We start from the raw sequence: 26,766 nt of genomic DNA on the forward strand, positions 1-26,766 counted from the left end.
CACAGAGCAGGCCGCCTGCAGCAGCAACGCTCTCTGCCCCTGCAGCGGCTGCAGCCGGAGGCCCGCGTGGCGGCAGCGGGCACGGCCCGGCCCCGCCGCGCTTCTCCTCGGCGCCCCCGCGGTGGGGCAGGAGCGCGGCGCCCCGCGCTGCGGGCGCCCTCCGAGCCGCAGAGGCCGGCGGCAACCCGGACGCTGCCCTCCCCCCGCGCCCCGCTCTCGGCCCCCCGCCCGGGCACCATGGACACCTCCCGGGTCGGCGTGCTCCTGTCCCTGCCGGTCCTGCTGCAGCTGGCGGCCGGGGGCGGCTCGCCGAGGCCGGGCGCGCTGCTGCGGGGGTGCCCCGCGCACTGTCAGTGCGAGCCCGACGGCAGGATGCTGCTCAGGGTGGACTGCTCCGACCTGGGGCTCTCGGAGCTGCCTTCCAACCTCAGCGTCTTCACCTCCTACCTGTAAGTGCGCCCCCCTCGGCTCCGGGAAGGGGGCAATTAGGGGAAGGGAAGTTAGCCTCAGACCGGCCCGGGGGTCTGGAGGGGGTGGACTGGTTTGCAGAGGGCATCTTGGACAGACGTGTTTGGGCCCCTGGGAAATGCACGTGTCTCGGGGGAGCACGCGCGCACTTTCTAAGGGCCCGCGGAGAAACTGCTTCGGGTGCAAGCCCCGAAAAGCGCCAGTGCTCGCAGCTTGCCGGTCCAGCTCCAGGCAGGTCGCAGGTCGAAGTCTTCCCGGTGCAGGCATTTGCCTGCTCCGTGGGCATTTGCGCCCCTGAGCCTGGAACCTAAGGACGGGCTGCCCAGTTGATCGCTGCCCCAACCTCCCCTCCGCGCCCAGCCGCGTTCCACCAAGACCTGTAAAAAGTTTCCCCAAAGGAGAACTCCAGCTTGCCCACCCCCAAAAGAACTTGCTGTGCATCCCTTGCATGGGCGTGTGATGGAAACTTTTTTTCTTCCTTTCTTCTTCCTTTCTTTCTCTTTTTTCTTTCTCTCTCTCTCTCTCTCTCTCTCTCTCTCTCTCTCTCTCTTTTTTTTAATGAAGTGATTAAAATGTGGCAACCACAAACCCTGATTAGAGCTGCCAGAACGTTATCTTCACCTTTGGCTGCCCGAGCCGCCCTTTGAAGTGCCCGCGGCCACGGTGTAATCTTTAACCATCTCCTCCTCCCCGGGAGGAAAAGGGAAGTGGGCTGAAGGCGGTGGGGAGGGTAAACAGCGACGCCGACACCCCGGAGGAGACCCGAAGCTCTCGGTCATCCTTCGGGGCTCCTCCCACCCCTCCGCCCCCCACCACAGCCTCCGAAGCCCCAACCGCGAAGACCAGGCAGCGGCTCAGTCCGTAACTTTGTCTCTGGAAAACCTAGGCCCGAAGGGTAACAGGTGGTTGGGTTAGATGAAGTGACCCAGGAGGAACCCGATTCTCGGAAACCAAGGCGACAACTCCCCTCAAATCCGTGGAGCATATGAGGCTCGGTTCCTTCGGGCAGAGAGACTAGGGTCGGGGCCACCCTGGAAAAAAGGGTACTCGTAGTCTCAAGGTGACACGTTTAGGTTTTAATTCGAATCACTGCGGTGAGCCCACCCCAAGCCCACGCAATCCTGGTTTCGGCTTCTCTGATGTACCTTGGCAGGGGCGAGTTGGGATGTTTGTGAACTCGTTCTTTCCTGTGTTTAGTTGTTTTCTGGAGAAAAGAAACATGAAGAGGCTTGCACAACGCCATTCACTAGATAGTGATTCTTTTTCTAGAGACAGAATGAGAAAGAAAGAAAAAAAATTTTTCGGTTTGCTTTAATATTTCATTGAAAAGAAACTGGAGTTTAGTATTAGCAAATGGCAGTCTCCTTCTTATCTGACCATAAAACTATTTGGGGTGCTTTTCTTTACTTGAGAGGATTATAAAATTATTTGTTCTGACCGTTCTCTAAGAATTCACATTTACAGCTGCCGGTACTACGAAGTGAAATGCTCATCCCCAGTCTCTGGTTTAAATGCTAAACTCATTGTTTCAAGAATCCCGTGGTCTTCTGTATAGTGAATTTTTGAGAGCAGTTTGGCAACTACCCTTAAGAGCCTGGAACTCTTCTTCCCCATCACCCTGAGGAAATTGATTATATGCAAGAGAGGTGTGCAATTCCCCCCCCCCAACACTTAACTATTTAAATCATGCACTTGTTATAAAGCATGTTTAAGAATACAGAAAATAAATTTGTGAGTAGCGTCAGGATGCTTTTTTCTCCCACTTGAAAGAATGAACATTTGTTCTGTTACTAAAAGTTGGTACCAAATGCTGTTTCAAATTATTTCCCACATACCTCAAATGCATTTAACTGTGTCCTCCATGTGTCAGATCATCCTGCCACTGTTCCTTATCTATCTATCATTATAGATAGCCCCTTGGAGTTAAGATCCCATTAGGAAGTTAATTGTCATCTTTTTGTCCTGCCGTTTGATGATAGCCTGCACTCTGGCCTAAGGGGAAATTTTCTCAGTGCCCTATGAAATATTCATCTCAAAGTGTCTGAAAAGTGTCACAGAGAATGTTAAATACTTGCTTCTCGTGGCTAACATCTCAGGCAAAAGGAGTGCTAAATGTAGAAATGAGTCCTGACATAAGTATCCAAAGTGATGTTCTTCATAACGTGCGATTTCAGAATTTGGTCTCCTTTAGCGGACAAAATGTCAGGAGCTACGGGATGCCTTTTCTTTGTGAGTTGAGGGGTTTAGGGGTTTTTTGGGTTTTGTTTTTACGACTACAGGAACTCTGTGCAGACGTTAAGGGCAGATGGTGCCCTCTTTTGGTTACACCTAGAATTATCTGACCCATTTCTGCCTTCACTTACACACTCATAGCCTAAAAGAGAAATTTCTATTTACTCATATTCAAATAAATAAGCGTGTATTGTAGTGGTTTGCTTATTTTAAGAAATAATTTCCCTCTGCTCTTGAAAGAGACCACTGAGTTATAGTCCCTTAACCACTGGGGCCCCGTGGTAATTAAGCTTTGGCGAGAACATGGAAGTATGCCAGGACTGATGTGGGTAAAAAGCCAGACTACTGTCTTCTGTTGTTTGTAGCAGGTTATCACCATTTATTTGAGTCGAAATATTATCTCTTAATCTTCCTCCCCTCCCCACAAAAGAACAAGCATTTAATTTTCTTCAAACAGATTGATGATGGCAAGTTGCAGCTGTAAACATTTGGCAAATGGACTTGCCATAATCTGATAACTGGCCAGTTAGACTCATAGGTAAAGAAAGTTTCCTAAATCTCTTCACATAAGGCAAGAGCTATTTATGTCCAGTTTTATAATCTTTTTCCCCCAGAAAATCTCAGTCTTAAGCCACTCTAAACATTGATATTAATTCTATTTTCTTACTGCACTGCATTCCCAGTAGATCTTTAATTGGACCACCGAACATGGTGGAAACACTGGAAAATCTCAATCTTAATCTCTCTCTCTCTCCTTCCTTGTCTCTCTCTCTCTCTTTCTCATTATCTCTTTCTCTCTCTCTCTTCCAATTGTGTTGGGCTCTGATGACACAAAATAATAAATAGGCTAATAAAGCTCACTCTAAATAAAATAAGGAAAACACTAGGGTTGAGACATAAAAGCAGGCAATAATTGTTTACAATGTTTAATACACCTCAATCTACCAGTAGTGATCTGTCAGAAATAAAGTAGCTCTAGCATATAATCTTATTATAGGGAAACTATTTTAATGCGTGAAATGTGGACATTTTTTGCTAATTGGGTCTTACAAGCAAGTTCGCCTATGCTACTTAGATGTGTCTTTCATCTAGTTAGTGTGGCATCCAGATAGATAACTAAATCCGTATGAACATCCTAATATAGTTTAGTATAGAAAATATACTTTTCTTTATTGATCTAGAACAGCCATTTTATTTTTAAATGAAAACTGAGTTTTTCCCTGCTGTTGCTTAAAGACATGAACATTTCATCCACAAGCAAATTCATGTCACATGAGCTAAAGGAACGGGGAGAATGAATTGTGTTTTGTTTTTTTTTTAATTTTCGTATAATTTGCTTACTTTTCCATATGTAACTTTATAACAAAATTTAATTTTACACATAGTTAGCAAAACTGGAATTAATAAAAGCTGATCAAAAACCTCAATTATAACTAATTAAGTATGGCCCTGGTGTCATACATATGTTTTAAGCATTTAAGATGCAGTTGCAAAATTAAAGAATATTTTTAGAATCTTCTTTGAAATGGCTTAATATATTTCTGCTTCTCTTCAAGCAAAGAAAAGTATTTTAAATCAAGGAAAATGTTTGTAGTTTAGAAATGGTTACAAAAGTCTTTAACTCTTTTAACAGTCTTAATATTTAGATCAATTGCAAAATTTATACAGTTTGCTCTACAGACTGCTTTCAGAATTCGTTGAAAATATAATGATGTCAATAACTTTTTTCATTTTAGAGAAATTCTTTATTTTTCCCCAGGATTCCTAGCATTGTTTTAGTAGTGTTTTTGTTACGGGGGCAATTACTGAAACTAATTGACTAAATTATTCTGAGTGATTTTTTTTAAATACTGGTTCTGATCCAAACAATTTTGTGGTGTAGACTTAAAATAAATATTTTATTGAGTATGATCTACATGTGCATGGCAGAGTTTGTGTGACAAAAATGAATTTTTACATATAAGAAATACGATCTTCAATCAGATCCTTAATCTTTTTTCTCTTTATGCGTTTTCTTCAAAGTAAAGGAGTTCTGATAGCAATCACAAACGAATTAGAAGATGGAATTAAAAAGGAAAACCTTTGTAGTTCAATAAAATTGTGTTTTGATAATGGAACCATTCCCACTTGGATGTGTTTAAAGAAGTTAAGAAAGTCTAAGCTGGTCTATGGTTTCTCATAGTTAACTTCTTATCTGAACTATCTGATTTTTTTTTCATTTTCAAGACATGTAAGTGTCAAAGGCATAGAAATAGTATCCATGTAAGCAATTAACCCAATAAAGCTGTCACATAATTAAAGACATTGCAGTATATTTGTAATTCTATAACTGATGCCTCATATCCACCTACCTTAGAAAAGCATTTTTTATATTTTTTCTACTAAACTCATAGATTTAAGTCATTTTAGCTATAAATTGAAGTATGTTTCTAATTAACCCAAATCATATGCCATAAGATAGAAATGAAAAACAGTAGTGAACTCTGCGTTGAGCAATTTTGTGAAGTCATTTTTTGTTTTTGTTCAGTTATTTATATAAATTCAGAATACTGTCAAATGGCACATTTCCTTGTAAACACCCCAGAAGCGGACATTTCTGGTAAATTGAATTCTTCATGAGGAGGCAAATTCCTTCCTTTGAGATTCAGCGTCTTCACTCCTGTTGCAATGTTTTCCTTTATAGAATCTCATTTTATAGTAGAAAGATGAATCAGACTGGCATCAGAGCCACAACTGACACACCACGTACCAAAGAAAACAAGCTGATTATCTAGTCCTGTTGCTCTTTGTGATGCCTCTTAGCAGAATTTCAGTTGTTAACTGTACCCGTGAGTTCTAACCTACTGCAACTCTTTTATTCCCATTATCTGTCAGCTTCAACCCACATTTTTATTCCCTCGTTACATATAAGACACCAACTACACTCTCGGTTGCACCCAAGGAACTCATTTTCTATGGGAAAGGGAGAGATTTCTTAGGCTACAGGCAGGATTTTTCATAATTCAAAATTAATTTTGTTCTCCAAGGACAGGAAGCAAGGCCCATTCTTGAAATCCCTGGCATTTTCCCCTACCTTCCCCAGGTAATTTTTTGTATTACCTTGAGGCCAATGGAAATGCCTTATTTGAAACTGGTAGGTCGAAGAACAGTAGTCATTTGATTTCAAGAGATAGTATTATATTATCTAGTGACAATGCTAAAAGACTGTTAACAGGGTATTGGCATTGGTAGGAGAGCTGTATAAAAGATGCTTCATAAGCTGGACTCCTTCCTCATACCTTCCTATCGTTAGTACCTCCGTTCTTAATGTTGAAGTCTGGGATTGAAGAAGCAGAAGTTTACTGTGAAAGCATGCAGAGGAACCAGCCATGTCCTTGAAACCATCTTCCTTATGGTCAGGTGGAAGAACACTCTAGGATGTGATGATGAGTTCTATTTCCTTCAGGATTTACTGTCCTCACTAGACTGTGAGCCCCTACAGGGTAGGAAAGTTCCCACCTTATAACCCGAGTGCTCACACCAGTGCCTGACATTTAAGGGATGTTCTGGAAATATTTACAGTGGTGAACTGAACAGAATTGGCTGAACCAGCTGCTGAAATCCCAGCGGCTAAAATCAGTCAGAGAACAACTACTTGTCTGCAAGTAACACTACAGAAGGCTCTCCGCAATTATGGCCCAGCCCCACTTGAAAGACAAATTGTATTCAGCTTCAATGATGCAATGAGCTGTTTAACAAACACACCATAATTTACATATCAAAATTACTTTATTATAATAACAGCTGACATTTATATTGTCCCTCCTGAGTACTAGGCATTATGCTAAGTACTTCACTCCTTCAAATGCCCCACAAACACACTGTGACACAGGTACTCTCATTATCCCTAACTTGTGGGCTATCTGCTTATTGCAAAAATGTTTACATGGTTCAACATGTTTTGGGCCCTCTCTGAACTTATCCTCAGGACCAGTTTTGCCAGAAACACAAGAAAACCAGCCTTCTAATTTATAGTTATGCCTCACAGTAATTGGAATTGGTGCTGAAATATTTCAGCATGTTTTTTTTTTTTTTTCAGGAACACAATTTATGAAGCTCTAATAACAGAAACATTCCTTCAAGGAATGGGGCTATGCAGCTTTTAATTTTCAATAAAATGAGAATAACATTATACAGCTTAGGGCCAATATTTTAAGTTTAGTAGGTATCTTTTCATATGTCCATTTTATTACTACCACAGAAACCATTTTTCTTATCTCCAAGTCGAAGATAAATTGTGGTAGCTGCCCAAGTATCATAAAGAGTGATCAATTGACTAATAAACTTCCAAGTCAAAAATAAAACTTCTTTTTTTTTCTATCACCAGATCTATGTGTCAAATAAAATAGCTGAATTCTTTGGAACTATTTCTCAATTCTGAGAGACATGAACTTTCTTAATAGGCAAATTTTATGTGAGTTCATTTTCACCTTTAAAACTGATGAGATGAATTGCTATCATAAAAGGTTTCCATACATCATTTGATTCAGAATGGAAATTATGTCAAAGTTTTACCTACTTTATCTACTATCTGTAAACTATGCATGGCTTAACAGTTTGGCCAGTGATACAGAAGTCTTTCTGTGTAAATTAGAAATCTGGGTAAATCAGAGAAAACTTCCCTCCTTCCAACAAAGAGAAACTCTTCCTAAACTATCCATTCTGTTTCTTCAGTCTTCCATTTCATTTGCTGCTGTAAACCTGATGTGTGTTAATCATTTATTGTATTACAAAGTCAACATGAAAAACCAATAGTTGGCCAATTAAGTGAATTACAGGTTATATTCAGTATAGAGAGAACTTCATCAAGTAAGAATTGATGTTTAGAAAGTGTACAATACATTGGGGTATAATCTCTAAAATCTCCTAAAACGCCCCTCTCAACTCTAGTTTCCTGTTAACATTAATAATTGAAAATTATGCAGCAGTAATTTTCAAGTATCTCATTTTTAATGTATACACATTTTTTTTTTCTGTGTTCATTTTACCCTCCTTGCCTTCAGAAGGAGTTTGGTTTCATCTTCTGAAGAGGACTGTGGTTATCAAGGGGGAAGAAAGCAATCTCTGTCACACACACACACACAACACCAACATGCCAATAAGAAGCGGTTCCCTTTGTGCCACTTGCCAGGTGGAAGGGATACGTAACATGGACGTGGCATGACAGTGGAGAGCCGACTCGTTCAAGGGGAGAGATGAGGAGCTGGCTGTGTGGAGGCACCTTCAGTTTAGTTCAGAAGCTGAAATGCAGAAGACAATGGTCCTGGCAAAGGGAGCCCAACTCCAGCTGAGAACGCGTGCACTGAGCTGACCTTCCTCGTCAGCCTGCCAGCTGAGATTAAGCTTTCCTCAAGTGGTCCCTTGTTAGCCCAGCCTTTTCCCCAGCGTTGCTCATCTTTCACAACTGGAAGCCAAGTGTTTCAAACTGTTACTCAATTTTGCAGCCAAATTCCTTTATTTCCTCCTTCCTCCTCCTCTTCTCCCTCACACACTCACACACACACACACACACACACACACACACACACACACACTGTGATGGCTAACCTTACGTTCGTGCCTTCCTTTCCAAAGTCTACACTCAGAAAAGAACATAAGAATTTTTATGTTTCACTAAAAAACTGGTAAATATTTTTGTGCTTCTTTCTTTCTTGAAACCTTGATTAAGTAGAACAGGGACCTCTACAAAAGATGTCTATTTGCAAAAATAACCTGACTTTGATCAAAAAACCCGCAAAAGTGTACTTCTCAGGAAAGTAGAAAACCACACATGATCTCAAGTGGAAAAAATATAAAGAATTTGCTGAATTTTTAACCTTAGTACATAACAAAGATATTATTTTAAAGTTGGTTGGTTAATGTGGGCTGTGTTAGAAATTTCATTGTGTTGTGTTTGGGTTTACCCAATGTTATTTTAATGAGTTTATTGGTTCAACACACAAAACACCACATGGAGCTTGAAGTTTTCAGGTTATAAATTTTCTTGTGAGGCACTTACTTGAAGGAACTCTGTTACATAATCAATTGGTCTTTAAATCTATCAGCACAAAATAACCTCTCACTTTTTGTATACATATACAGTGAAGATGATTTGGTTATAAAAACCAAATAAAAATTTCCATGGAAGGAGTTACATTCCTCGGTCATCTATTTTGTATATATATATATTGAGACTTCTGTAATAAACATTTATTTCACAATGTTTGATGAATGAATCTACAGAATGAGTTTGGAGTCTTCTAATTAAGACTGAAATAAGAAATCTTCTTCCTTATTTCCTCTTCAAATTTCCTGTCCCGAAGGGCCCCTTAGCAGACATGTCTGCATTTGGCCGTAGACCTACCCTATAATTGTTACAGTGTCAATTGCCCAACAGAGTAAAGCCTAGGAAAAAATGCCAAGAGAGGTGGAAAGACTACATGAGGAAACCTGCTACCCAAGAAACAGTGCAGGCAGAAAGGAGAGACTGTGAGGCCACCAGGAGGCACAGGACACAGGTGGTCCACTTCTCCCGTGTCTCTCTTTATCCTTCTCCATCCCCTGCTTGCAGATAGTATCAGAGGACTGGAAGCGTGCATTTTCCTTATCTCAAACCCTCCCCCCACCCTCACCACCTCCCCCACCTAGGGCTCCAAACAACAAGATGAAGGGAAGTTTAGAAAGAAGAGTCTTCGGGATTAAAGTATCAACTCTAAGTGCACTGAAATTGGGGTGTTTGATTTTAACTTGGGGGAAGCCGCATCACCATCCCCGGGTGGGAGGCCTTCACTCACAGCAGCCCCCTCTCCTCGGCAGCTGTTGTTCTCGGGGAGGGGGGGGGGGGCTCAGTGCAACGGAGGAAGTTCAAGATCTTTTTTCATTAAGTCTTCAAGCTCGGGTAGCAAAAGGAAATCCTAGTTAAACCAGATTCTCCCAGGGTGTAAGTATATCTCATTTGAAGATCTCAAAAGTTTTAGCAACATGATTAACCAACAGCAAGTTTCGACCTTCCACCTTACAGCTGCTGGCCATCCAGTGTAAAGTCCACTTCCCCAGGGTCTTATAATTGTGAGAAGTGTTAGGTGGATATGGACTGGTTCCGAATGACTATTAGATAGTAATTTGAAGCCCTCTTTGCCTTAGCCGTAGAAACTCCTCAGAACATAGTTGATTGTATATTGGGAAAGAAAGGCTAATTTTGATAGATTTATGTTAATTACAGTAAAACCAATTCAGAGCTTGAGCTAATAGCCAACTACATGTAGAGTAAGTTCTACTATAAAGAACTAAGGATAATCTTTTATGCACAAATTACCAGAAGGACTAAGCTGTATACCTAAGTTCACATTACACAGTACAAAACTGAAATTTAATCATGACTGCTAGAGCATTACCCTAATTGCCCAAATAAACAGAATTAAAATCGGTGTCAGAGGTTTCTGATGAGGCAAAAACTGTCTCCACTCATGGGATTTAGGATGTAAAGGACCTTGGAGGTCACCTAATCCAACACCTTCGTTTCACAGATGATGAAATGCATGCTCATAAGAAGTAAATGACATTCCCAAAAGCCACGTGGCTGGCAAACATGGAATTGGAACCCAGGGCTCCTGAAAACCCCAGTTGAGTGTTCCTTCTTGTCACTTTTTTGTTCCAATGCCAGATACTCAAGTGAATTCTAAAATTCCCGGTTACTTTTCTAGATGTGGCCACATACCCCGTTGCTTATGTATGCTGTATACATAAATTTCTCTGTCTGAATTTTAACCTTTTCATCTTTTGGGGGCCCATTGCAGATACAGATTAAGTGTTTACCAGCTAAAAATCTGCAAAACCGAAGGAAATAATCAGATTTAGTTTGAGGAATAAATAAATAATTTCCCACATTTCTGATCATAGTAGTTAAACATGTGTTTATTATCATTTGAATTTCATCTGTGACTTTAATTTGACCAAGTTTAGGTTGTCTTCATGTCTCTTGTATGCACTCCCTTTCTCGTCTAGCACTGAAATTGCTTTAGTTCAAGCTCTTCTCGCTGTTTGCCTGGATCACTGCAGCAGTCTCCCACCTTGGTTTACATAGACCCTCAAGACACACACATTCTCTGCCACCACACTAGTTTGTCCAAGATGCAATTCTGGTCATGACTCTCTTGTATTCAGTCTTTCAGTGGTTCCCATGATTTCATGAGGAAGTTTAATATCTCAGTTAACCCACAGAGTAAGCTTCTCTTGTCTCATTCCTCACCCACAAACCCTGCTGCCAGTTCCACTCCCTAGCCCCTTCTGTTCTCTTCTCTCCAGCCACATCAAGCTACACCTACAACTTCCATGTTTCATTCCTCTAGAGGACCAGTCACGTGTGTGGGCATCTGTTTGGAATGCTTTTCTTTTTTTTCATTTTGCTGACTTCTATGAGTCTTTCCACACTCAGTTCAACCATCACCTCCTCTGGAAAGCCTCCAGTGACCCACCACTCCAGAAACCTATATCTGATGCTTCCACATTTTGATGAGCTCACCTCAGTCATAGAACTCACCACACTTGATTACCATACTTGATCTGCTTGTCTGTTTTTGTTACTGGACTATGTGTATCCCTTGAATTGTAGATTTTCTTGGACCAAAGAAGAAAGAGTCTTCCTGGGACTTAGATCAGAACACAGAATCCCTGTGTATTCATTGTGTTTTTCAATTTCTGAATTTTGTGATGCTTTGCTCTCTTGGGGACTTGCTGACCCAGGAGATACTGCCTCCCTCAGGGCTATCTAAATTCCCAGAGATATCCATGACTCCCATGCAAGTGTGCCTTTCACATGCAAGCCAACCAATCCAAAGCCACACCCCCACCACCTTCATTATTGGGCTCCTACAGGGCTCTTCCACTCTAGGTCAATATTGCCAATCCTAATCACACAGGGCCAGGTACCAGACAGCTGCGGATGGCCCCAGCACTCCAGAACCTGCTGAAATTATTTAAACTAGTCAATTCTTAGCCTGCTTACACCATCCATTCCTTCACATGGAAACCACAATAAAAGTTCTTGCCCATGCTTTCTTCCTTCTTCTTCCTCCTAAATGACCCTGGTGCTCAAGCATGTGGTCCTGCATGGCCAGATGTGGCCCTACTCTTGGGGACTGTGAGTAACAAACTATCTTTTCGTGTAACAATTGTCTCCTAATCTATTGGCCATACCATACCTAAATAACATTAAAACCTATATTTTATTTTTTTAAGTTTTTTGTTATTTATTTATTTATTTATTTGTTATTTACTTTGAGGGAAAAATAGAGAGCAAGGAGGGGGAGGAGCAAAGAGAGAGGGAGAGACAGAATCCCAAGCAGGCTGGGCATGATCAGCGCAGGGCCCAGTGCAGGGCTCAAAACTCAGAACTGTGAGATCATGACCTGAGCAGAAATCAAGAGTCAGACACTTAACCGATCAAGCCACCCAGGTGCCCCTAAAACCTAGATTTTAAAACACCTTCTCTCCATGCACGCCTGTGCCGGGGCTCACTCAAGGGAGAGTCAGTACCATTTCCTCTCTCTGGGGGCACTGTCCCTCCTGTTCCCCTAAACTCTACAGAAAACCTGCACTTTTCCACATCTAAGATGTAGGGCACCATTTTTCTGTCCATCAAATGTGTAACAGAAACTGAAACAAACTTATATAATCTCTGGTATAATCTTGTAACGTGACAGTGGAGAGGTCCTTCCCTCTAAACTTGGCAGACTACATATTTGTAAATTCCCAAGAAAGAGAGAGAGAGAAAAAAACCATTCAGAGAGTGCTCTTAACACCTTTACCCCCAATTTCTCATTTGAATCTCGTAACAGTAACAGTAACAGTAACAGTAACAGTAAAATATTTCTAAAGTAGGGAAAATAGTAACTGAGAACAGCTTTGACAAAGATCACAGACCTATCTTAAGTAACCTTGGCAGGCTACTCTGTCTCTGTTTTCTCATCTGTAAAATGGCAGTAATTAATGATATCCACCTCACTGGATTGTTGTGGAGATTGCTAAAATAATTCATGTAAAGCGCTGTGCACAGTATCTCCTGTGTGGAGCATGCATTAAGTGTTAAATGCTATCGTCTTTGTTGGTGATGAAATTATAGTTGTTAAAACACTACACCCATGCTTTTCAAATACAGTATTGACTCTTGTTATTCCCCAAAATAGCTAAGTTCGTTGCCCTAAAACTTTGTAATTTTCATTAAACAAGAATTTTCAGTGTTAAAAACAAGGGGAGAATAGCAGAGAGGTACCTACTGGGCAGAAAAACAGGAGAAGCAAAAAGAGGCAGCTTCAAATGAGTAGTGTATCACCCATTACTTGTTAAGTAAAAAGATTCTTTCATCTCTGATCCTTGGTATCAAATAGATAGAAGATTCTGTGTGTTGATTGAAGTTTCATATTTTCACATGGGTGCATACAGCATTTCGTAGACACTGCATAGAGCTCCGCGAGGGCTGATGACTAAGTAAGTACTTTGTTACAGATTGAAGTCCACTCTTCAGACACGATTCGATGAATGGCCCACAGTTTGTGGTCCTGGGCTTAAATTGTTTTCCTGCTATCATTTTCATCTCACCCATTCCCATGATTTTTCTTGAGTATGTAGGAGAAATTCAGTTTGGTAACTTCCTGGGCTATCAGTCCCAGCAGTTGACCTGCTGTTAGCAGCAGGCAAGAGATAATGGATTCGGGAGGACAGAAAGGACATAGGGAACCCACCCTTTCTCAGAACCAGAGATGCATCCAGGAACACTAAAAATGTGTTTGATTTTTGAAATATATTAAACAGCTGAAAAAATAATTCTACTCTAAGGGGAGAAAACGTATATAAGGAATAGGTTTATGTACATCTGAAAGTACCTTCCAAGGAGTTGAATTTTCATGAGGGATTTGGGTAGCTGTCTTTGATAAAGAAGCAGTTAGTTCAATGCAATTGCAGGAAGGGTCTTTGCAGGCAGTGATGACATGAGGCTAAAATAATTTCCTGGAGGATAATAGATGCTGACGACTTGAATCTGTGAGGAGGAGGGGATTCAAAGTTACATAGAGGGTCAAAGTACCACTCGGGCTTGTCTTTGAGCAGGGGACCTTGGAATTAGGCCCAGTGATCCCCAGCAGAGAGGAGAGATGGGTGGGCGGTTATTGGACCAGACAGCCTTTTAATTCTGCTGGATGAGCCCTGTGTCCCATCTCTTCAGATTCTCTACACTCCCCCTACAGAAGAGGCACGCTGCTTCACCCATGACCAATGAAATCAAGAGAGCAGGTCTGAAAAGAACAGGGAAAATCTTCCCTGTAGGAACACTTTTATATCTTACTACATGTGAAAAGATGATTCTGGAATTCTCAAGTGCCTACTGAATTACTTAAGTAGGAAGCTGATTTCTTTTACAGCCCCAAAGCCAAAACTGAAGGAACGTTCAGGCAGACACCTATTACGTGTTACCCAGCAGCACAGATTGGACAAGTGGGATCTCTCAGCCGAGCTTTATTAAGCAGTTTAAACAATCACCAAAGAAGGCTGAATCAGAAGGCAGCAAAAGTCAAGCAGCTTCCAATGAAGAGTCAGAAAAGTATCTGCCTCAGGCAAAGCAAAATTCTCTAGGTGGAGAGGGGATAAGAGAAAAGTGACAACCCAGAAGAGACTGTGGCAAATAGGAAAAAGGATTTTAAAAAGTGCTAAGAAAGACTCAAAGGTGAGGTGGACTGAGGTGGACAGAGAGAAGAGTGAGGCATGAGGACAGCCTGCCAACATGGCGTAGACCCTGGCTTCTGTCTCTGGGGTAGAGTTGGCTCACCCAACCGGTAGACATCAGTCTTTCAAGGGATCTGCAGGCACATTCACACATCCTGCGCCTGCGTGCACGTGATGGAGGCCCACCTCTGCATTTACATGTGGAAGAAACGGAAGCTCATTTTGGAAACAACCTCAAAATCTCTAAACACCTATCTACTCTATCCACAGGATGATAAAGCAACTGGCATACTCCTAAGAGATGAGAAATAATTAACACCGTAGTGCGGCAAAACAAAACAAAGCAGACGTGCAGAGGAGCAGTGTGCTAGATAAGCATCTAGTCCATGGTTCTCAGGTTGTCTGCACATTAGCTCCATCTGGATTATTAACCACCTTGAGGCCTAAATCCCACACCATACCAACTCAATCAAAATCTCTGGGGGAAGAAGCTAGGCATCAGAATGATTTTTTAGTCCCCAAGGCAAATGCAATATGCAGTCAAGTTTTGAGAACCACTGAACTAGATCTAGCTACCCCACTTATCAGCAATAGAACCTCTGGCAAGATGCATAAACTCCTTGCCTTGGTTTTCACATCTATAAAATAAGAGAGGCAAGCATATGCTCTGAGGTCTCTCCAATTCTCTATGAATCTATCAGCTTGACATTTGCGGGTGTTGTGCTGGGACAGGTGTAGCAAGATCGCAGAAAATGGAAGGTTTCTACACATCCACACCCACACCCGTTTTGTGCAGCAAATCTGGGAGCATTGTTTACTCTCCTGCAGTGAGCATTACTTAAAATGACTTTATTTGTTTTGCAGTTTAGAGGGCCTCTGTAGGTAGCCTCAGGAGCCCATTCATTTCATTAACATTAAATCAACAAGCAGACCTTCTTTCTGCCTCTCTCAAGCAGGATTAATGGATTTTGGCATGATTTGTGCATCTAGCAGCAAAACCTCTTGCTGAGAAAGCTGGCAGGCTTGACTAATTCCCAGCAGTGCTAACTTCATAAACTTACTATAAGCTTTTAACTTTGACTGAAGATTAAAGGTAATGACTTCACACTGTTACATTTGAATGCATGACACTCAAGATGTATAAAAACTATACAAAAATGACAAACTATTTGATAAATTAACATTATATATATGTTTGCATGCGTGTGTGTATACAGATACGGTTTTTATGCTTATGAAAATACTCAATTCTGTGTATGTTAAAAAGGATTCTCTTAAACACCAAAAAAGATTTATGCAATAAGTAATCTACGCTAAATAGAGCACTGACAGTTGCATATGTAAAGTGGAAGCATGAAAACCTATGGTTAGGATACGGTAAATATGCTAATAGAAGACCCAGTTTTGTGTGAAGCTGTAACACGATGGACTGTTGAATAGGAACAATTTTCTAAGAAACAAAATGATTCGGCTCTATGAGACCAGTGTTCACGTATAAATAATCCCACATATGACTATGCTTATATATTTTTTTCTTCCAGGCAGTCTTTAAATTCAAAATTCAGAGAAGTCTGCATGAAGAAGGGAGAGAAAAGAGGGAAAATACAATATTTCCAGCCCATCTGACAAGACTACATAAAAAGCTTTTGATCAAAGGGTCTTAAGTACACTTTACTGGTGTGACAAACAACATTTTTATCCCTTTATTAGATTTATTTTCTTCTGAAAACTGCAGTGACCAGGGTATGGTTTGTGAAAGAAAGCTGGCAGGGTTGTGTTCTTTGATTCCTAATTAACACCTTCGGTCTCAAAAGAGAACCAACAGAAATACCATAAAATGTTGCAGCTGCATTGTGATTCCGCTTGGTTGGTTTGTTAAAAGTCGGCTGGGCATTGGCGGCTGCAATAAAGGAAAAGCTCAATGGATGTTTTGTATTGTGCCCACTGAAGTGAAAGAAGGCAACCATTTTATTTTTCAAATGGGCAGCTGCAGAGGGAGGTTTAAATGGAGCTAAATGCAAGATTTACTGTTAATTTATAGTAAATAAATAAGGAGAAGAAAGCCTAATGTTCCAGTTTTTACAGTCACATAGAAATTTTAGCGAGAAATTATTAAGGACAACAATTTTGGTGCTTTTTAGCAACCGATTTGGGGAATTTGGCGGCAAGGAAGAGCATTCATTATTAAAAATCAAAATAGCCTTTTTGAAAGAGCTGAGTAAGCCAAATCTTTGGAAATTGTCACTTCCTCTTTGAAAGGTAAAGGTATATCTTCCCTGTCTTTGATAATGTAACTCCCTCAACCCACTTTATTGAAACCCTAAAATTTATTCAGATCGGAATTAAGTAAGATTCCCTACACCCACCCCCCCCCCACCTCACTTTTTTTTAAAGAGCATGGAGTTGAATTTTGCCTTGGGTAGGGGAATAAAGGAGGCATTTAACTCTGGTCAGATAAATCTCACTCACATTCAAAAATGCAATTAAGGAAATATGTAAATCTAGATGTTTCATCAAATGCTAGCTAAGGGGTTACTAGTTCTTTTCGAACACAATGACTGAACTAAAGAACTTTAGTGTCTGTGTAAGAACCATTGTCCAAGCTGCAGTCCCTGTTGGAAACAGAGTCCGGCCCGGCCGTGGGAAATACCTACATATTTGACACAGGCCCTATTTCTGAGAGAAAGGGGATGGAAAGGAAAGTATGGCGATTTTACTGTTGCATTCTAATCAGCCATGATCTGTCTAATTTGCTTTGATCAGGAAGATAAACTAATTTTTCTATGGGCTGGATAAAAGTAATTAGCAAGCCAAAGCTTTCATGTTATTTCAAAAGAGCTAAAGTAAAGAGGATCAGAAATTGTAATGGTGGGAGCTAAATACATCTTTTCGGCTCATCTGAGAGCATTGTTAGTTCAAAATAGGATACGGACACAGAAGAGAAACTCTGGCTAAAGATAGTTTCATGGGCTGCACGACTATTGTAAATCCTGGGATCTACGATGCTATGTAACTAAACAGAATTGCCAAGGGGTGATTTATATTTGGTGTCTGTGTCATGTAGCCCTGTTCTTTTGGGGAGACACCTTTACCTTTACTACCTAGTCCTAAAACATTGTTGGTTTTTCCAGCATCTCTGCATTTGAGTTGTTGTATTTCAGTTGGGGGTAGTTGGATGTGTTTATTTGAGCCCTAAGCCACTGCTCCTCTAAAGCACAGAGACACGGCCAGCTTGGGAGTCTATGATCCTGGATACACTAGAGTGGGGATCTGAGATCAAACTGAAAAAGCTAATCAGGAACCTGACTCTCCAGATGCTTAAATTTCACAGCCTGGTTCACCGGCTTTTGTGCCAGTCACCAGCTTCAGTAATGCCACGTCCTCTCCTCTTGCTTTTTCTAAACACCCAAACACATGTAGTTATTAGATGAGAAGGAAAGATTCTGGAATATGGGATTTTGTTTCTTAAAAAAAAAAATCTACTATTTAATGTTACTTTTTTTTGTTGTTGATATGACCTTTGCTTTACTTCCTTTTCCAGGCTGTTGTACCAGATATGGTATCTGTAACCCTACTGTAAACTTAATTGCTTTTTTGGCTACTAATCTCCTTTGCTAGGGTTCTTAGATACCAAAGTGTACATTTCGTGTCAGACTCGATGTGTCTTATAAAATAAGTGGATCTTTTAAAAGAATCTCTCTGTGAGGTTGGAGCTCACCAAGCATCAAGGTTATATACAAACTGTTGTTACAGCATTCTGTAACAAAGAAAACAAGGCGATAAAACCACCATTCTACCCTGTTTTTAAAATTATTCAAAATTATTTGACTTACTTTTTCTCATGTTTTTCTCCTCTTCTTGGAAAGCTGCAGTCAACAAACATTTTTAAGCTTATTTATTTATTTTGAGAGAGAAAGAGAGAGCACAGGTGAAGGGAGGAGCAAAGAGAGAGAGGGAGAGAGAGAATCCCAAGCAGGCTCTGTGTTGTCAGCACAGAGCCCCACACGGGGCTCATAGTGGGGCTTGAACTCACGACCATGAGGTCATGACCTGAGCCAGAATCCAGAGTTGGACACTCAACCAACTGAGCCACCCAGGTGCCCCCAAACATTTTAACCTTAACAAATAAAATAAGTTGGGGCACCTGGGTGTCTCATTCTGTTAAGCATCTGACTTTGGCTCAGGTCATGATCTCACAGTTCGTGGGTTCGAGCCCCACATCGGGGTCTGACAGCTCAGAGCCTGGAACCTGCTTCAGATCTGTGTCTCCATCTGTTTCTGCCCTTCCCTTGCTCATACTCTGTCTCTCTCTCAAAAACAAATAAACATTAAAAAAATTTTAATTAAAAAATACAAGTAAGTCTTTTCATTTTGTTGCTGACTGTCATAGGTCTAGAAAAGATGGCAACTATTAGGAATAAATTCAATTTATGGCTGTGGAGGAAATCCTTAGTTGTGTTAACGTCATGTTCCTGCATATTCATTAATTCATTCACAAAATTAATGTCTATCTATTGCCAACTCTGTTCTAGATCCTGAGAGCGTAGCAGTATAGCCTTTGCAGGGGAGACAGACATGAAGTAAATGCTTATTTAAATTTATGTTACTAAGATTATGAAAAGACTCTGGTGGAGAACGAAAGTGCCCTACAAGAGAACCTGCCTGGTCTTGGTGGTCAGGGAACACTTCCATTAGGAAGTGACATTTAATCTGAATCTTAGAGGACCAGTTGGCATTGGCCAGAAGGAAAGGGAAAATCCATTCTAGACCCACTTTCCCATTTCAGTCTAAGCAATGGCTGGATTGTCTCCTATGCGTTCTGCTCCTGTAACATACAGCATGATGTCAAGGACCTGTAAATACCTCCTGTTGTAGGAGGTCTTAACATGGTTACCCCTAGGGGGCAGGATCCTCCTCTGAGATTTGACCTATCATTTCTTGGAAGCCTCATAGGAATATACTAAAAAGAGCTGTGTGGCAAGGGGCTCTGCAGCTGTGTTCTGGTGTCCCAAGTGTACCTTCTGCTTTAGTAGCTTATAGTGTTACTGGGCATACTGAATTCGTTTTCAGGTCTCTGAAACATAATTATGATCTTATTTATTTGCACCCCTAATAATCAGCTGAAAAGAAGAAGTGGTAATTGTGCTGTGTAGACCTGTATGTTTCTCCTGCATTAGATGGGGAGCCAAGAAGCAGAAGCAAGGTCTTCCCTCTACCCTTCTCTCATTCACAGTAAACTCTTCCAAATTCTGTTCACAAGGGGGAGCTGATCAGACCTAAGTGTGCACATTTATTCATTTTTTTCATTATTCACCTCCCATTGGCTTGGCACTTGCTATTAGGCAGGTTCTAGACTAAGCCCAAGAAATAAAGATGAATCAAGTAACAGCCTCTGCTTTCTGGAGTTCACAGTTTAGTGGAGGAAGGCAGACAAGTAAACCAAAGCAGTATGGTGGTGAAGAGCCCCATTCTGGCTCTTTGTTGGAATCCTGGCACTGCACTTATTACCTTGGGCAGATTAAACTCCTCTGTGGCTCCAGTTTCCCCATCTGTAAAACAGAATATTTCTCATAGGGTTGTTCATGAGTGTTATTCTTGGCAGAGCACTTATAACAGTGCCTGACAGGTAGCAAATACAAGGCAGGGTTAGGTCTGATTATTACTAGAGGTCAGTATGAAGTCCTGTGGAGACACAGAGAAGGAAACCATTCACTCTACCTGGAGTTGAAAATACTTCCCAGAGAGGGTTGTGTTTACCCTTCTTTTAAAGGATGGGGAGGATTTCGCCACCTGGGTGGGGAGTGTCCTTCAGAAGCACATCAACAGAGGCACCAGAGTAGGAAAGCACATGGAAATGTTCAGATTTGCTAAACACGAGGCCACAGTGCCTGGAAATGAGAGAGCTTTGAGGAAAGATAACACAGAAAACATCTGAATGACTGCAAGACCTCCTGAGAAGAGATGGAGTGTTCAGTATGGAGAAACTTGCTAAAGCATAGGTCAGGTGTGACTGACACCTGCCAAATGAAGTCCTAGGTCTTTATTCAGGTTTTCCTTCAAATGATTGAGCCCCCCATGACAGACCAAACCTCTGAGGGCCAGGGTTTTAATCTTGCCCTGCCATTGAGTAATTTATGATCGAAGGATACCATTTACCCTTTCTCATCTGTTTTGGCCTCTGCTAAATAAGAGAAGTCATCCAGGGTCCATTTTTAGTGCAAAGGTCACCCTCGATTTTCTTTACATATGGCAAGGAATGCTTGACTTGCAAATGAATGTCCCAGCCATGTTTAATGCACAGGCATTGCATGTGGAAGAAGTGGATATGGAAGCAGACTCGGGGCTTCCTCCACAAGCAGCTTCTGCTCTCAGGAGTCCTCCAGCTCTGGCTCTTCCTCCTCCTTTACCACAGTGGCTTCCATCCCAACCTGCCTTAGACCCCACATCTGTTTCCAACTCTAAGACGGGGTTAGGTTTCTTCCTTCTCCATGTCCTTTTCCAAAACCCCAAAACAAAAATACATGAATGAACGGTTTCTGAATGACACTCTCAACTCTACTGTATCTTGAGAGTCAATCCTACTCACTTCTGAGGGCCCTTGGTCATCACTGCCTTTGCTGAAAACAAAATTATAACAGATCTTCCCCCAGAAAGTGCCCCCTATCCATTCTCATTGCCAGAGTATCTCCCATCTGAAGGTCAGTAATCTCAACTCTTGCACCTTTTCTGGTCATAAGCATTGCATCTGGAATTGCAGGCTTCTGATGACCTATGAGTCCTCCCTACCCCACCTCTCCATCCCTTATGTCTCAAAAGGCACGTGTCCCACCTCTTTGCCAAAGCCACCCCCCCACCATCTTGGATTTCCCCTTCATCTCCGGACCCATGGTTTACTCCTTCAGCAAACTTTTATTCAGAGTGTGCTATGCAAGGTGCTATGGGAGGACACAAAGATGAAGACAATATCCATTCATTGTCTTCTAGACGTTTGAAGTCTAAAAGGTTCATATCACTTTATATATTAAAGTTGGTAGCCTGGCATGTTATCTGATAAAAGGATTTCCATTTAAAGATAGTTATTACCAGGGCCTCCTCTATTTCTCCCTCCTTAACTGATTTATCATGGTGTTCCCCACTACCTAACATGGTATCAGACACATATGCATGTTCTAGAAATGTTTCCTGTGGGTGGAATGAGGCATTCTTCCCTCTGTTCCACTATTTCTCCAAACTGTTGTCCCTCTTTCTCCTTCCTCTCATTGCCAAAATTCTTCAAAGAAGAGGCTACAGTCACTGCTGCCATTTCATTACTATCCACTCATTCTTTCATTCCTTTTGAAATCAGCCTGCCACTCCCATCATTCCATTGAAATCATTTTTTTTTTAAAGTTTCTCTAAGTTTATTTATTTTGAGAGAGAGTGAGAGAGAGCAAGTGTGCAAGCAGCGGAGGGGCAGAGAGAGCGAGATGGAGAGAGAATCCCAAGCAGGCTCCATGCTGTCAGCACTGAGCCAGATGCGGGGCTCAAACCCACTGACCGAACGGTGAGATCATGACTTGAGCTGAAATCAGGAGTTGGACGCTTAACCGACTGAGCCACGCAGGTGCCTCGAAATCACTCTCAAACACACCACCACTGACCTCCTACTGCCAAGTCCAGATGATCTCTTCTCAGCCCTCAGTCTTCCCAGACCACTTGGTAGCATTAGTCTCTGCTGAGTATCCCCTCCTCCCACCCTAAACGAAGGGAGGGTGCCGGACTTCCAGCCTCAGAATGCACACATTCTGGAATCTGACAGGCCTGGGTTTGGCCACAGTCCAATGATCAGTTTCCTTATCTGTGAAATGGGGCTAATAAAGCCCATTATCTATGTCTGGCACACACACCCTCAGCCTCCTAATTGCTCTCCTTACCTCGCTCTCATCTCACACGTGCAGAGCTGCCAAATTGACCTTCCTAAACTTCATAATGATCATGTCACTTCCCTATTCAGAAAGCTTCAGCAACACTGGAAAGCTCCACATCACACACAAGGTCCCCACAGTCCCTCAAATCGTGCCCAGCTGTGCTCCAACAGCAGGAATCCTGGAGACTGTTCCACCTGGTCTCTACTTGCCATTTAATAACTCGTTATCTCTAGTGTCTCCATTAGCAAATTGAAATACTAGACTCATTTAGAGCTAAAGCTCCACTCGGCTGTGAAATTCTGTGATTCTACATTGTGGCCTTATTTTTCCATACTGTGCCTTCAAATTTCTATTCTTCAGGCAAATTGGATGGGACCCCACTTCCTTAACACACCCTTTGCTTTCCTACCTCTGGACTTCTGCTCTTAGCAGTCTTTCTGGCTGGACTGGTTGCTTTCCCATCTCCATGTGTAAAAATTCTTACTTCAAGCTCTTCTCAAGTGTCATTTCCTCTTCTGTCCCCAGGAGTAATTGTCCCACCTGATGGATGTCAATAATCCTCTTCTGTGATGGATTCACATTGGAGAAGTCTCATCTAGACCACTGCAATCTTCTCCTTACTTTCTCCCCACCCCTGCCCCACTGGCTTACCTTTGCGCTTTGGTCAATTCTGTCTTCTTCTTGCTGGCTTTGGTTGTGCCACCCCTTACTTAAAGATCCACCATGCCTTAACCTCACCCAGTGCCTCAAATCCAATGCCTTTGCCCAAGGTTTCAGAAAACATCACTGAAATGTCCCAAATAACCTTTGTTTCTCATCTGTCAACCACTCTTCAGAGCAAACTTAAGCCAATGTAGCTGAAGTCATACAAGGAGACCAATGGGCTGTAAGGAGTCAGAATTTTTTATATTTAATTGTGTCATGACTAGTGTAATTCATTTACAAGTTAGTATAAAATCAACAAAGAAGAAAAATGTGCTTAAAAAAACTTCAACTGTGATTATATTTTATTAAAAATCTGGTTGCAGTATTATGGTTATAGCACATTTAGCCACTTAACAATAGATTTTAGGTAAAATTCCATAAATATTTGAATGTGTTTATACTCTAGTTCAAGAGTTCATAACTGGGGCAAAAGTCAGAATCACTCATGCAGATTTTTTTAAAGTTCACATTCCTAATTCTGATTCGGTAAATCTGGAAATGAACCTGGGCATCTGTGTTTGAACAGTGCCAAGGTGATCAAGCTCGCTGGACCACACAACTCTAGGAATTGTTCAGTGCACAGTTCTGTACGGCAGCTCGGTATAGAGTCGGACTGCACAGTCTCTTAGCCTCAGTTAAGAATTTTACCCAGACTTTAGCACCAGAAACATTTGGGTTAGAATCTTAGCTCCGTGACTTATTCATTATGTGACTTTGAGGAAATGACTTTATATCTCTAAACCTCGGTTTCCCCATCTATAAAATGGGACAACGATAGTACTTACTGTACAGAAAGATAAAGGTAATCGAATCTGCACACTACTCAATCAAGACAGCACCTAACATGTAGCAAGTAATCGATACGTGTCAACTATGATGATGACAGTTATGATTATTGAAGTCCCTCTCTTCAAGTGTCTAATTGGCCAGGTAGCTTCAAGACCAATTTATAGAGTACTGAAGGAAATATTAACACAAGTTAATTGATCGCTCTACTTGTGAAGATTATATCTCTCTTACACTTCTTATTTATTTTTCTGAAGGTTATTAGAGTAAGTGCTAGTATATATGAATTGTATTTTCTGTATGTAATATATATCCATGTGTGTGTGTGTGTATTTGTCTGTGAATGTGTATGAAATGTCTAAAATTTCAAGTAGCCAGATAAAAGTCCTTGATCTTATCTGGCTTTTAAGCCAAAAGTGTTTGGAGGCCTTTTTTGGCATAGGTAAAAACAAAGCATTGTCTCAGAAGTTACTTGATAGCTCTTTCATGCATCCATCTTTGGTCAAAGTGATATAGCCTCTGCCAGAATATATTATGATATAGAAGACTTACATGTTAGTTTAATAAAGATTATTTAAGTCATTTTTCTATCAAAATATGTTATATTTCTTCATAACACTTAAAATCATAATTAAATAATCATTTGCCTTACAATTAGTTTAATGTCTGTTTCCATTACAAGTATCTCAATGCCAGACTCTAGAAAGACAGGCACTACGTCTATGTTGTTTACTGTAGAACCCCCTGAACCTAGCACAGTGCCGGCCACATAGTAAGTACCAAGAAAATACTTGTTGAGTGAGAAGAAAAAAAGAGATGAGAGATAGGGGTTGCGGGGGTGGGAGGGGCAGACATATGTACTCCCACGTATTTTCCCCAGAACCAGGAACAGTGTAAAGAATAAACTATATGGACCTACATGTGAAATACAAAGAAGACTATGACAACCTCAACTCACCAAAATTTCCAATCTAGCTAGTGCTGTCTGACATATTAAGAAATCTATACCATCCAGTACACTTACTAAATGTTTTTAGGAAGATGATGATGGCCCAGAGGAGTTAACATAAATAGAGGAGAGGTAAGGCTCCAGACGGATCTTGAAGATGGGGTGAAAGAGACAGAAAAAAGAACAACCAAGTTAAGAAAAATCATAATTATATCATGGAAGCTACAATGATAGCCCTTAAGTAGATACAAAGGAAATAGTGCTAACTCCATACTAAAGTGAGTTCCAACAAGCTAGACTCTATGAGGATATGTATGTTGTTTGAATAAGGTACATTCAATATCATCATTGCTTTGATTTATTCTAGTAGTGATATTTAATTTGAAATTCTTTGAACATTAAAAATTGGCATGAGAGTTCTATGTTCAGAAAATGGGATTGGAGGTTAGAAAAGAAAAGTTTTCCTGGGAAGCAGGCTCAGAGTTGGAGATTTGAGTTCAGAAAGTTTCCTGGGGCATGCCCTCAAGACGAAACCTGTAGCCAGGGAGGGGAGTGAAGGAGGCAGGATTGTCCAGCAGAAGTGGAACCTAGATGAGGCTGCAACAAAGCCCTCAGCCAATCCTATGGAGCTTTAACATTGGCGTGGTTCTCCAGAAGCATCCCTTCAGACCTCAAACTGACCAGTTGCTGGAGGTAAGTCTTCCCCTCCCAACCTCCCTCCAGAGTGTGACCTTGAGCAAGGAGGCTCCCTTTAATTGCTCAGCAGGGTGACTCCGCTGGAGCTCTAGCTGCTGAGATGAGTGATTCAGTCCTGAAGGGGGGTCATTGGATCAGCATACCATAGCATTCCCTACAACTGGTTAAGAAAGATTTAGTCTAGAAGAGGGAGGGAACAGACAAGGCAGTATACCATGTTTCTTAGGAGAGTAATCGGACTTACCACACTGAGGCCCTGCTGCTCTCTGAGAATGGCCAGCCTTCTGTGGGATCCTGAAAATTATTTCAGACTTTAAATCTCCTCCTCCTCCATTTTCTTTCTCTTTCTGTTCCATAGGCTCCTTTAACATTGTAGCCAGTTTCTGTCCCATCTTAATCATATGTGTATATGTTTGGTATTTCTACTGTCCCAAAGAACGTTTATGCCCTTTGGCTTTCCTCCACCTGTCTTTTAAACAAAACTCTGTCTCCCAGGATTCCTCAGGGAGTTATAGAAGAGCCTCAAAATACTACCATACTAGCGCAACTCCATCTCCCAAACAGCTGCGTAAACTTCCTCCCTTCCTATATTTATATTCTCCTGGCCCATCGGGTAAGCCTCCTGCCTTTTAACACCTGGCAAAAGTAGGTTTCTCAGTTCCTCCAGTAGAAATTTACCTCAAAACTCCCTTTTTAGGTAACATAAACTGATTAACTGGAAATTAGAAAACAAGCAGTCCCTGGTAATTCACACAGCACAGAGGTTATCAAACGCCACTTCCTAGCCACCCAGAAAAATCTAAGTAAAAATAATTTAGTGAAACAGCAGCAGCAAAGATGTTTTGTGGTCTTCAACCATGAACTCCTGAAAGGCAGTAATTGTTGCACCTGTTCTGTGCTTCTTTCCATTGCACAATGTCTAGCACACTGTTAGAACTCAATAGAATGAGATAATTTTTTATCCAACACTGCACCTGGGAAGACTGGCAGGCTGCCACCAACTAGATGGCTGGTGTACTTGAGTGATTCCTGGGCCTTTATGTAGAAATAGAAAGTCATGAATTAAAGACAGACTGCTATGAGGATTATCTATTGAATAGAACAGTTTTCTGTTTGTATTTTTTTAATGAGGACAAAATATACTGGTATAATCTTTCTATATGAATGAAGAAGAGAATTAAAGGAGCAAGGAAGATTATGAAATTATATGTTACTTCTGTAATATCAATCCTGAAAGGGCTTAACATTCCTTCATTTCATTTTAGCAAGGATTTCCTTTCATTAAATAGA

The 26,766-nt window shown here is 41.3% G+C and overlaps 1 protein-coding gene across 3 annotated transcripts in view; it reads left to right on the forward strand.

The window, feature by feature from the left end:
* Nucleotides 1-237: 237 nt before the first annotated feature.
* The window catches only part of LGR5 (leucine rich repeat containing G protein-coupled receptor 5), a 131,200-nt gene continuing 104,671 nt past the window's right edge, over nucleotides 238-26,766 (forward strand). For all 3 annotated transcript variants that reach the window (XM_047066590.1, XM_047066591.1, XM_047066592.1), the window contains exon 1: nucleotides 238-449. In XM_047066590.1, the coding sequence (XP_046922546.1) occupies nucleotides 238-449 (212 nt within the window). The remainder of the gene's footprint in view (nucleotides 450-26,766) is intronic.

The sequence above is a fragment of the Lynx rufus genome, unplaced genomic scaffold (assembly GCF_022079265.1).
Source record: "Lynx rufus isolate CCGP_SWC_20201006 ecotype Redwood Valley unplaced genomic scaffold, mLynRuf1.p SCAF_7, whole genome shotgun sequence".
Lineage (NCBI taxonomy): Eukaryota > Metazoa > Chordata > Mammalia > Carnivora > Felidae > Lynx > Lynx rufus.